Raw genomic sequence first — 14115 nt, 5'->3', positions numbered from 1 at the left:
CCATCTTAATTTATCTCTACATTTTCTCCGCTTTCTCATTATTTATCATCCTTTTCTTTGATCCTTTCTCATTATCTCATTATCCTTCAATTTATCTTGTCTTTATATCTCTCCTCATTTTCTTTATCTCCGCCCTTTCTCTCCATCTCTCTTCCTCTTTCTCTCTCTTTTCTCCCTACCTCCTCCTTTCTCTTTTATCTCTCCCCATTTTCCTTGATCATCTCTTTCTCATTAGCTTTTTCTTTATCAGGCATTCACATTAACATACAAGCGGAGATGCACATCCAGGCACCAACACAACTAGACACTCAGCACTAACATACAAATCCAGACAGTCAGCACTAACACACACACTAACATACACGACCAGAAGGAAAAAATGATTTGACCCCCCTGCTGATTTTGTAAATTTGCCCACTGACAAAGACATGATCAGCCTATAATTTTATTTGAACAGTGAGAGACAGAATAACAACAAAAAAACCTACACAAGGCTAGAATGGGCTACAAGACCATCGCCCAGCAGCTTGGTGAGATGGTGACAACAGTTGGTGTGATTATTCACAAATGGAAGAAACACAAAATTACTGTCAATCTCCCTTGGTGTGGGGCTCCATGCAAGATCTCACCTTGTGGTGTTTCAATGATCATGAGAACGGTGAGGAATCAGCCCAGAACTACACAGGGGGGGATTTTAACAATGATCTCAAGGCAGCTGGGACAATAGTCACCAAGAAAACAATTGGTAACACACTATGTCGTAAAAGGACTGAAATCCTGCAGCGCCTGCAAGGTCCCCCTGCTCAAGAAAGCACATGTACAGCCCGTCTGAAGCTTGCTAATGAATATCTGAATGATTCAGAGTAGAACTGGGTGAAAGTGTTGTGGTCAGATGAGACCAAAATCAAGCTATTTGGCATCAACTCAACTAGCCGTGTTTGGTGGAGGAGGAATTCTGCCTATGACCCCAAGAATACCATTCCCACTGTCAAACATGGAGGTGGAAACATTATGCTTTGGGGGTGTTTTTCTGCTAAGGGGACAGGACCACTTCACCGCATCAAAGGGACGATGGGTGGGGTCATGTACCGTCAAACTTTCCCTCCTTCTCTCACCCAGGGCATTGAAAATGGGTCGTGGATGGGTAGTCCAGCATTGCAAATCAATTTATAACTTATTTGAAATGCTTTATTCTGGATTTTTTTGTTATTATGTCTCTCACTGTTCTAATAAACCTACCATTAAAATTATAGACTGATCATGTCTTTGTCCGTGGGCAAACGTACAAAACCAGCAGGGGATCAAATATTTTTTTCTTCACTGTAGAAACATACCAAGACACTCAAGCTAACACACCTAGATACACACATATTAAAATACCTAAAGATACATGTTCACATGCTAACGTACCCAGACAGACTCACATGCATACCCAGACAGACACACACTAACATACCCAGACACACCCTTACATACATACCCAGAAAGATCCTAACATACCCAGACATACACTTGCACATCCAGGCAGACAGATACTGACATGTATACCCAGGCAGTCAGACACATACACGCACCTCAGTTACCCCAGGAAGCCTCAGTCTGTTTTAGATGCAGCTTGCCCTGTGAGCAAAAGAGCGGTGAGGCCCTGCTTCTCCAACAGATCTGCATAGGGGTGCCTCCAATGCAGCAGACTGGACTGTCAGTCTAGTCCATGGATTGAAACACTGCAACATCTTGCATTTAATACATTTTTGGTATTGTAGCACACTGAAGAGTACGCTTATATTATGAATATACATGATATGACAGAAATATTGTGTATACTACCCTTGCCATTTTAGAGTATCTCTTTATTTCTCTCACTCCTCCCACAAAAAACATTGGCAGCCCCTGTAAGAAATCCATATTTTCTTTGTTCTGTATTCATATGTTTACATTAGCTATGGGTGAAACATGAGTGCAAGGAACATGTGCATATCCAGGAACTTCCCCTGGAGCTCTCTCCCCTTCAGGGAAAATGGCCTCCTGAAGGAGGTAGATGGCCGGGCTCCAATCATGCTTGCCAACACATGTAGAGGAAAATAAATCCACTGCACAATCGTATGCCTTATTACTCTAGCTGATAAGATCACCATTAAGCATCTGCGGACATAAAACATTGAAGGTGTTTTCTGTTTTTCAGCCTTTTGTGGTGTCTTACATTTAAATGGTGCATACCATTTTTATACTGCTGGTGAGATTTCTGGCTAGAGCAAGAAGGCTTACATTTGTGTTTGCCTCAGGTAGCCTTTAGTTAAGGGGAGAAGGCCGGACTGGGAATGAAAGCTAGCCCGGGAAATAATTGAATACCATCCATATTTTAAAGTATATTTGAAAAACATATTAGTCTTAAAGAAGACACACATGAAATCACATAGTTTCTAATATCACGGTGGCCTCTGACATCATGTAATGGGTTGGGACCAAGTATACTCCAGTATAGTTTATATAATACAAAAAAGCCATGAAATTCAATAAAAATTTAACCAAATGTATTTAAATTACCGAAAACAGAGAAATTACTTTCACAGTAGGTAATAAACATTTGCAAATTATCTTGTAGCTCCCCTAAATACATTTCTAGCTTAAAATGTAAGATAGAGGCAGAAGAAGGGGGACGTGTGTGAGCTGCATGGATGAGGGTGAATGTGTTTATATATGTGTGTACATTGTTATAGTGGTTGTGTATGCTTAAGTATATGGTGTGTGCGTGCCTGTATGCATGTATGTTTATATGTGTAACTACATGGTGTGGCTGTATGTATGCATGTATGTGTAATTGTATGTGGGTATGTGTATATATATGTAAGTTTATGGTGTTAGAGTGACTGTATGTGTGTGTGTATGTATGTATGTGTTAGTGTACAGCTTCCTCTGACCATCATCATGTCCATAATATCCTAATTCCAATACACAACCACAATCGTTATCCACAACCACCATATTCATACCCTTCATATTAATACAATATTAAACAATGATTTTGATTAATTTACAAAATTTAACACAGGGGCATAACTAGAAACCACAGGGCCCTGGTGTGAGGATTGACTGGATCCCCCGACTTCACACGCAACATGTGCCCAGTGAGTGTGTTTGGCCAAACATCAAAGGAGCTTGCGTATTATTTGTTGAGATTCATGACAGTTGTAGTTTCACTACAGTGATACAGCTGCTTGTTTGTTATCTGTTCCTTAAATAATACAAAAAAAATTATGAACTGAGAAAGAGCAGCTATAATGCAGTAAACACCTCATACTTTGTTGACAAGGCAGAGAAAAGGGACAAATGATTTTCAATATGCTTGAAGATTGTATTTTCTCAGGGAATATTTTGTCTCCTTTCACTCTACCATATTACACTCATTTTATTTTCCAATATAGTTCTGTTGTACCTATAAACATGTCACTATTAATACCTAATGTGTAGGGAAAAATGTGCTTTTCTCAAAAATGGTTCTTTTCTTTACAATTTTAAACTCCTGATAGAATTGAAAATAGGTAATACATATACTTCCCTCACAAATAGCTTTAAGGGTTTCATTCAGAATGATTCCTGATTACATCTTGTAAGCAATTATTTGCATTCATTTTTCCTTCCCTTTTCACTTTTGTTTTTGTTCATATGTGTACAGTCCATGTGAATAGCTGTATGCAATACCTTGAGTGTGCTTTATTTCAAACATATGATGTGGTATCACCAGCTGTCTCTTTTTGCCTTTCAGTGTTTCCATTAACAACCTTGCATCCCGAAAGGTTTTACAACTGCTCTGTCATCAAACTTACTTAAAGGAACATCATGAGATGGAAGTGGAAGCTATCTTGGGTTTGACTTGTAAATGAATGTGCCATTTGAAATGGCCAAAGTGGGACACTCTGTTTGGAGTGGTGGGAAGCATGGTACCTTGCTGTTTTTTGTAAGCATTATTGGGACTTGTAGAGAATTGTTATACAGTTGTACTCAGCATAAGTGTTTAGAAATAGGTAGCAGTGGGGAGAAGGCCTTCCTAAACTGTGACACTTTGGAATTATGCAGTAAAACTCTGTACACTCAAACAATATATATGTCTAAGAAGGGATGGATCGCTTATACAAAGTGCTGAAAAGTGTCTTAGTGTATAGAGAACCTCTAGAATGGCCCCTGCTGTGTGCAGGTGGGGGAGGGGCAAATGGCCTTAGTGGTCCCCATGGTTTGGGGAAATGTGTTTATAGTAAAAGTAAAATATGGAAAATGCAATACATTATTATTCTTCAGAATGTCTTACTCAATTAAATAAACACATGTCTCCCAACAGTCCCAGTTTCCACAGGGGGTCGTAGGCCGGTTGGGGAGATCCTTTGATATAGTGTGTCCCGTTGCAACACAGAGCTCTCACATAGCCTCTTTGAGACTCTAGCTTGACTAGGTGGCTAATCGGGTAAGGCTGCAGGTGGCCATGCCCCATGCACTTATGGTGGCCCGTCCACCCCTCACTGCTTCTTGCTACACCCCCTAACACAGGTGTCCCTGAAATGTTGGGGGTATGTAAATACTATCACTGGTTCACGAAGTTTTGGGAAAGTCTCTAACCACACTCTCCATGAATAAAGGTGCTCCTGTTTGTCCAAAGTCCATTGAACTCTCCCTCTGTCTCTTTAAACTGTTTCATAATTGCATGAAGCCAATTTGAACAGTTGTTTACCTTTAAAATATAAGATGATCATATGTCTTAGGCATATGTGATTAGCCATTTTTATTAGCTCATGTAAATGTATTATGAATAATAATGTGATTGCCTAAACGGCTTTTCGTTTTGCACAAGATTCACAGTGGACAGTTCCTGAAATGATATTGACTATAAAAATGCTCTGACTACAAATCTGTGTCCTCTTTGGGCATGTCATTTGGCATTAAAGTATAAGTGTGATGTTCCTGACAATTCATTTTAGTTTATGTAAATTATTAATCATTGTTTGTACATTCTTTCTGAAGTATCACTGCACTGCAGATCTGTATACAACAGCCACGGAACAGTTTTATCCCCACAGTATATCAATAATGCATTATTCCTTCAAAGATGAAGAATCTATGTGACATAGATGTAAAGTCATGTGATGTAAATGCCATGACATGGAACACAGTTCTTCCCTAGAGAGTTGAACTATAATATGCAGAGGACTACTTTGATTTTCATAGAGGGGTGAAAATCTTCACCGACCTGTACCTGTCATGCCTTACTGGGGTTCCCTGAGCACAGGGCTTTCTCCCTTTCTCTGAGTCTATCCTTAGATTACATTTATTAATAAAGTGCCAATAGATTTAGTAGGTTATTATAACGGGACATGGACAGTAAAAATTAACAATAACATTGAAGCTAAAAATATGCAATTTGACAATATGATTAACACACGCTGGCTTGCCCATTGTGACCTGGTGGTGCAGTGTTCAGCGCTCCATATATCCAGCTTGTGGATGCACTTACGCCATTTGGAGCATCGGGAGGGAAGAGGAAGTCAACGGAAGCTCTACCATTTTGTAATACAATAACCTTGTATGAACTTCCACCAAAATGACGGTGCTTCTAGTGACTGATTGTGGTTTTATTGTGGTTATAATTATATCATTTCTGTTTTTTTTTTTTTTTTAAGAAAACACAATATGCTATGTGAAGTACAATCAATGATGTGGTTTTATTTCCATAGCTACTGCATTATTAGACTCAAACTAAAAGGTAAGATTAGCTCACACAACATGCATCATATGTTTTAATATCCCTTGTCCAACATCCAGCCACCTTGGAATCCCATTAGGATGCAAGAAAGTGATGTAGTGAAAACACAGTCTGATGCACCTTCATTCACTGAAGTTGAATCTTGTAGGAGAGCTGCAGTTTCAAGCCATAAGTTTCATACTTGCCAACTTTTGCTCCAGAAGTCCTGGGCCATGAAAGGGGTGGAGCATAAAATGGGTGGCGTTATTCAGCGCTATGTGACTCCAACTACTTTCGGCACCACCCTCTTCTGTTTCAGGTGTCTGGAGCTCATTTACCAGCATTTAGGCTGTGTGTCTCTCAGACATACATAGCTTGAATGCAACATTTCCTGTGCACAGTGTAATCCATTGTGCATATGCAGTATTTTGATGCCCGGACAGATCCGAATTTGACTGGACAGGACCCACAAAATGGGACTGTCTCTGCAAATCTGGGGCTGTTGTCAGTTTCATCACACAACACGCAGGCCACCCTTGGAAAAGTTTCTCCTGCAGTAAAAGATATGCTTGTTCTCATAATTGAGGTTGAAGGTTTAGTGAAACAGTAGGAGAAAACTTTTTGGATTGGGGTGAGTTGATCGAGTCAGGATGGTCTGGAGAGGTTGTTGGTCATTCAGATGGCTTGATTAAGATGTGTTAGGGAGAAAGGTTGGCCCTTTATTGTGCATGGTTACAATGCTTAATCTGACCAAACCTCACCTACAGCTAATGGTTTAGCAAAATAATCTGTTATGAAGATATATATCCACTAAAAATATAGTCTGCTAATATTAAATAAGTTTAAATATTTAATGAGGCATAGGACATAGCTCTCAGATCTCTTGTTGCCATATTTTATTCCAAGCCATATTCTATAAGAAGAAAAAATCTTAGACATTTAGACATGTACTACCTGCAAACCGCTCCCATTCCAGGGACCACTTCACACTTTTCTCCATCGAGACAATGATTGGGTTCCAGTTCACAAATACTTTGGCATGGTAATCCATCGATACTTTTATAACCAGGTTTACAAATGCAATCTGCTTCTTTTGTCCAGGTGTTTACCGAACATTCTGAAAATTCATCACACGCCATGAATTTGCATGGGTCTGCTTGATCAGCTGTTAAAGATAAACATATTTTAGTTCATTCAATGGCACACAGGTCTGTCAGAAGAACAAAGTTTGCCCTGAATCAAGTGCCAATAGCTATTATCGCTAGAACACCAGATTTGCGTTAAAAATTAGATGTATTTATTGTTGGTGGTTAGTAAAATCAGTAAACAAATACAACTGATTTGCATACAACTGATCTGCAATTTTTTTTATTGCCATGTTTTGAGTAATCAGGGTTCTGTATAATTATAAAATAAAAAAAAACCACACAAAATAAAGAATGAGATCACTGAAATTTCGCTACACAATATATTACTAGCAATTTTGGAATGATCTTATGGTTCACTGTTCAGCTGGCCATGAGCATATCTTTGCTACACCTGTTTATTTCATGACACTACTCTATTTTGGCACACACCACAAGGCAAAAGAAAATGTATTCTGCTCTACTGTGATGATGAATAGCACAACTATAATTACCGCCCAGTTAACCAGTTAAGGAATTCAAGTCTAGTAATGCTAGTTTTATTTGTGTGTGTATATATATATATATATATATATATATATATATTTATATGCATTGTTAACTTATCTGACAATATATGACCAGCACATTTATTCTTGTTTTGAGCTAGAGCTAGAAACAGAAATTGGCTGAGAAAGACAAGTCACAGACAGCCACAGCTAATGGCATCCAATAAAGCCAAGTTGACTCTAGTCCTGCTCTTTCCCATGATGAGACAATATACGATGATTGCAGTTTTGTGCTTCCACTACTTATTTAGCATAAATAGATGGAAATCAACATTTTATTGTTAGAAAAAACATAGAACTTCTCGCCAAAATAAAAGTTTGGTAATTATGCAAAAATACATTTTTCAATATTACGGTAATAAAGTGTTTTACAATATATATGAATAAGACAAAATGTTATATCATGATTTTATTTTACATATTTGAGTGAGCAGCGTTACTGCTGTTAAAGGCAATTTCAGATAGCCTGGAGTACATATGAAAACACAAAAATTACCCAGATGGAGAATTCTGCGTAGAAAGAGATTTTAAAGTATCCGAACCTAAACACTACTCTCAGAAGGACCCTAAATTGGAATGGAAGAGTATTGGATATTAGATGTTGAAGCAACTGCTGGTCCAAATAGTATATTTACTCGGTTGGCATAGTTGATAACTTATCACATGCATTTGGATAGAGTCAAACCCAAGCATTAACCCCTCAAAGACAAAAGCACTTACACTTGAGGATGACAGTGTTTTCTACACTTCTGCGATGTGTTTGTTGAACTGTAATGTACTCCTTTCTCATTTAATGTACCCACACAAATTCTATGTCTTCACATATATATCTTCATATACCTGTCCTGAGTTTGGATACAGCTCATATGCATAGGATATTCATTTTGTTTGGCACTTACTGTGCATATATTAAAAGGTATTGATATTTGTTTTCCATTTGTAATTTGTATTAAAAACACCCCTGCCGTCTGCGAGACTGCCTACCAACGTCAGTGGTAGTGCCCACCGATGTCAGATCAGTGGGCAGTCTTGGGCACATCCTGCAAGGGTAGGCCACAAGTTCCTAGGTATGGGAATAGGCTGCCAGCAGAGGTAGCAAGAAATTATATAGCTGGGTAATTCTAGAATCCCTGTAATTCCTAAACTGTTTTGATTATAACACTATACAAAGAATTAATGCTGGATGAAGAAATAGGCTAGCTGTAGCTTATGTGCCATTACACATTTTTTTTTGATGATTGTTGCAGTGGCTAGGCAAAATGTCATCATTCATCAGCAGCTAATATGTGATATTTATTTTGAAGTATGGGTTAAATGTGCAATTGTTGTACTTTAAAGTGTTTTCTTGACTTATTATTCTTTTCATTTACAGAAACATTAACTCTGAGTGTATAGTCAGGAACCAAAAATTTATGTATGATTATTTAATATGCTTTTAAATGAATATTTAGAATTATGGGGTTGTTATGAGTAAGCACAACAAAGGAATGCTATTAAGAACACAATTTGCCTGGAGAAGCAAGGTACACAGACAGGGGCCATTACAATGATGAATTTTGTTATGATATCCAACCTTGTTTCCAAAAAAACAGATTAGCTCCCAAACATCATATAAATATTGAGCAACCCAGTTTTAGTTTTTATTATTGTTAAGCTTTAAAGGTCAGAAATCAGTTAGAAATGTTCACATCTATTTGCACCTTTTGTTTTCAACATCTGTTTGTAAGCCTCTCAGACAAAACATCTATTTAACAGTCTTGTAACAAACGATAAGTGAGGTTGACCATATGTGATTTGGCTTTTCTTTCCAGCAAGAGATCGAATTATATATTTGTCCAACCATATTCACAAAACCTTGATTCATGTGTTATTTTGAACACTGTGTTAGCACTGATGGCACCCAAGTCACTGCATTTTTATATTTAGTACATTAGTAAATATATATATATATGCCGTATTTGCTCGATTATAAGACGAGGTTTTTTTCGGGGTCGGCTAATAATCAGACCTCAAATAGGTCTGACTATGAGACTAAGATCCAGATCCCCCGCACCGCTGCAGGGGACCTGGATCTTCCTGTCTCCCCTCCCCAAACCCCCCCACCCCCAACTTACCGGTGCTTCTGACTCCCGATGTGTAGCCGGGGCAGCGTGTAGACGTCTACGCGATCCGCGTAGACAACTTCCGCTGCAGCCGGAAGGAGGTGCGGTTAGCAGCGGGGGTTGTCTGCGTCCATCGCGTGTACTAAGTGGGAGGATTACTTTTTCACATAGGGCAAATAGAGTTGGTTAGCTTTTTTCTTTCTACCAAAAACTGCATTTTATGTTTACTTGGGTACCTTTATCGTATATATTACAATTAGTTTGATGACCTGAAACATTTAAGTGTGACAAATATGCAAAAAAACAATTGGGCAAATACTTTTTCACAATATGTCTTTTTGCTGATGACACAAAGATTTGCAAAAGGTTTGATGTTTCTGGAAGGTTAAGTTGAGTGGCAATTGATTTAGATAAACTGGAAAAATGGTCAAATGTGGATAAGTCCAAAATCGTTCTTACCTGGTTCAATGTCTAGTGAGTAGCTATCAATTTGTAGGTTGAGACGTTCAGCTACAGTGTGGCAGAAGTCTTCTAAGATGCAGTGCACAGCTTCAGTGACGTTATACGGCACCGGTTTCACAAACTTCAGCTTGCTGTTGATGATCACGCTCCCCTTCCTAAAGTTTAAGATTTCAAGTTGCTTAAAGCCTGTAAGGTTGGACTGGAGGTATGGAAGAAGCTGCAAGGACAATGCATGCATTATTGAAATACATAGTTTACCCACAATGTTTCTATGCATATTTGGTGTAAGTGTGCTGATAGATGTGTTACCATTGCTTTTTATATTTCTATAGCGGGTTAGAACAAATTTGTTTTCTCAAAAATGTTATGACAAACTTTGTTTTCTAGATGTTGCTGAACTTTGACCATCTTATCTTAAGATAATGGAAGTTGCATTTCAACCACATTTGGAAGACATGGAAACAAGGGACCCTTTAAAGCTACTTTTCAATAGATAAAAATCCAAAAATGAGTAAATAGAGCAAGACCTCAAAGGACACTTTCCATCTGTTAACCAAACACACAAGGCATTCAGTTCTCCATTGACATTTATATATAAGGACAGTCTCATTGTCCTTATAACTCTTTACAAGGCATTTGAAAGTACAGCACACATTTTAGTACAAAGATATTGGTGGTTTTAGTTGTTTATGTAAATTAAATGTACTACATATTTGCATGTGGTATTTGATCTTAATACTCTAATCTTGTATGCACGTCATATAAATCTAAGCATAGTGATAATACCTAAATCACCTTTTATACATAGAAACATGCATGCTTCTATGTTTTTATAACATCATATATACCTTTATATACACACAATATAGAAAAACAGTATTCTGTTTACAATGTGTACAGGTTTAAATTTATGTTGATTTTTTATAGTTTGTATTTTAACAAAGTTAGAGTAAGTAATCCAATAGAATATATTAAAACAAATTGCAGCAAATATAAGTCGTTGAATGCCGTGTATTAAAAACACACGAACATAAATAGCATTATAGCCGCTCGCTTCTCATTCCACCCTTGCAACTTTTGTATCTGGGTATTATTAGTAAAATATGATTGTAATTTTTTTTCTAGGAACCAATGAACTATATTTTAATTATATTATATGAGATGAATACCAATTGCAGATTTCTTCCGAAAGAAATATCACCCCAGTATAATAATCACACTTTAAAAAGATATTGAGCTTGCGTGGATGCCTTTGGGCCATAAGTCACAGCTCAGCGTAGATCCACGGAGGATGATGAGAGGAAAATATTTAAGTGTGTGTGTGTAATGTTGTTCCAAACCCTTGGAAAAATCATTAAAAGTGGTGTAATCCTACAAAGTCATTTCTGGCTTATATCAATGACTGTTGTTACTGATGGTCAAATGTCTTCTCTGATCACTGTAAAGATCTATAGAGCCCCGATCTCATTTAAAAGTTTAATCTCTTTCATTTAAGAGTTTCAGTTTTAAAAGTGTGTAGTCTCATTATTTTCCAATGAGAGCGTGAATGAAATACTGCATATTATAGAAGAAAAAGCATTTTAAGCTTAAAAGTCAGGGCGTTCCAGGAACCCAGTCTCTCTTGAAGGATATGCTTCAAATAGAAATCAAATAGGGTTTGCTTTAATAAAAAATAGGAAGTAGGAAATTAGGCACTTCTTACTAATATGGGTTTTTTTTTTATTTACAGATTATTTTTTACCAGACAATAACATTTTAGCAAATATTTTTTTTTCTTTTGCCATATTGGGATGCCAGTAATGTTATAATTAAAAAAGTGCATGTTTGATAGATATGATACATTAGATTCAAACTATTGTCATTACAGAAATGATTAAAAACCAAAGGTGTCAGTGTCTTCTTCAATAAAGAGGAAAAAAGAAAAATGTGTTTTCTGGAAAACCAGAAAAAAACAGAACAAAGGGATTTTTCTTTCAATGCGATTCATCTTCTCTGATAAATATGTCAGGTGGCAGGAGAAAATAAACTATATCAAATTGTTATTCAGATGAGCATGTTCTGAGTTGACACTTTTGGATCAGATTTAAATCACTTTGCTTATATTACTACATAAATTTTACTGATATATTACAGCTGCACCTCTGCATACTGGCATTATCATGGCATCTTCCCAAGCTTCCACCTGTCCTTTCGTTTTTATTAATGCGAAATTTCCAGGAAAGCCCTAAATCAGTAAAAACCGGATTTTGAAATATAAATTCTTATAGCTCTAAGTATATAATTCCCTCATGAAATCCATGATGAGCATTCAATTAAAATCTAAATGTTTAATGGAAAAACTAAAAGGCTTAATTTTAAGGTATGTAAAGAGGAAATGATGCCAAAAACAAAAAGTTTCAGTAGTTTTTTTCTTTGTTAACGTATGTGTGACTTTTCTAGTTTCTGTAAAAATATTACATTTTCCAGTAACTGGCCTTTCTTCCTAACGGCTACTAATTCTTCTTTGTAGATGTTTATAACATGATTTCAAAAAGTAAATAAAAAATAATTGGGGGAGCATTCACATATAAGGTGTAAAAAAGACAGAATCAAAGGATAGGTCCATCCATTTCTGTACCACCGTCTCTCCCCTTTTACCTAGTAATCAATGAATTTTTTTACCCTTTTACTGCTTTCTCCGTTCTCTTTTCATTTATTAATCTCTTAATTTCATTAAGCCTTTCATTAAGCCTCATTTAAGATTCATTCATTAAAACCCTCCAACTTCCTTGATTACATCAAAATTGACTAACTGCTGGGGGGGGGGGGTTTCAAGCCATGGCCTGCAGAGACCAAGGATAAGGATGGTTTCTTGTGTGCCCAACATGCTGGTAGTCAATGAGTTTCAATACACATTTATTCAATTTAATTTATTAAACTAGAAACAGGATGAAAGCTTCCGAAGCCTTAAAAAAATTAGAGCTTTGTAGCTCTATTCATTATTTTTTTTGTTTCTTCAGGCAAGAGTTGTTGGCAGCTCCAACACAATTAGTTAATTAGTTAATATGTGGTATATGTTTATATTTTTTGATACAGCACCCGCAGATTACATAGTACTATTACAATGGGGAGGGCATAAATTGAAAAGCAATTTAACGACAGAGAGGGTTTCTGGGAGTATTTCTTCAAAGCAAAAAAAAATAGGCTTTCCCCAATTCCCTAAACTGTAAAACATATATTAATTTAAAAGAATTAAATATAATTACAAAACAAATGCTGTGATTACCTTTGTAGAACCAAACTGTTTTAATGGAATTCCAGAATTAAAATAAGCTTTGGAGCCATTTCTGGGTACGTTTAATTGTAGTAACACATTAGCATATATGAAATTACTATTGGATTTAGAAAGAAAAGATTACCCCATTTACCGTAAGACTAAGTAAAACCAAACCAAGTCAGTTAAGCTTAAGTTAATTCTGAACTGGCTATTCATTTTGAACTTTAACTAGAAATCCATACCATGAATCTGAGTGTTTCCTGACTAGAAATCAACATTTCACTATTTGTTGTTGTCCCACCAAGGTGTATTTCTTTGGAAAAACAAATGTACCGTTTGATCTTTTTTTTGTTATAGGAAGGTCACTTGCATACTGCACATTTGCCATGTCCCCAATTAAACTATTAATTAGGCTACTCAAGTGTTTCTTACAAGAGAAATTGACCAAAAGCAATGCTTCATAATTAATGTTGAAGATATTAAACCTATATTAAATGTTCCAGCAAACTTGTTTTTTCTGTTAAATATACTGAATTTAAAAAAAATAGTCCAAATCTTCTATGCTTATTTTACTATCTCATGCACACATCCTTAATACTTTATCACTTGAATTTTGTTGTATTATATTTTTTTTTAGAATTGCTGGGATTTGGGGGAATTGGGATTGGCCATCTAGCATACTGGGAAAATGTACGAATGAGGGCAGACAGTGCTACATACTTACTTGATCACCTGCTCCAGGGGGTGCTGCAGCGGCAAACAGCTGGATATGCCAGACCACATGGTGTGTGAGCATCTCCAGCTGTTGGCTGCACTTATGTCATCAGCATACTCGGGAACATAGGCAGTCCTGCAGAAGTCAATGGGTGATCCG

The 14115-nt window shown here is 36.8% G+C and overlaps 1 protein-coding gene across 1 annotated transcript in view; it reads right to left on the bottom strand.

Moving 5' to 3' along the window:
• The window catches only part of IMPG1 (interphotoreceptor matrix proteoglycan 1), an 85540-nt gene that overhangs the window by 6164 nt on the left and 65261 nt on the right, over window positions 1-14115 (bottom strand). Inside the window, exons 13-14 of the mRNA XM_053461090.1 lie at window positions 9983-10202; window positions 6683-6893 (exon numbers count right to left, since the gene is read on the bottom strand). Coding sequence (XP_053317065.1) covers window positions 6683-6893; window positions 9983-10202 — 431 coding nt within the window. The remainder of the gene's footprint in view (window positions 1-6682; window positions 6894-9982; window positions 10203-14115) is intronic.

The sequence above is a fragment of the Spea bombifrons genome, chromosome 3, assembly GCF_027358695.1.
Source record: "Spea bombifrons isolate aSpeBom1 chromosome 3, aSpeBom1.2.pri, whole genome shotgun sequence".
In the NCBI taxonomy this organism is placed as follows: Eukaryota; Metazoa; Chordata; class Amphibia; order Anura; family Pelobatidae; genus Spea; species Spea bombifrons.
This window is presented reverse-complemented; position numbering and strand designations above follow the sequence as displayed.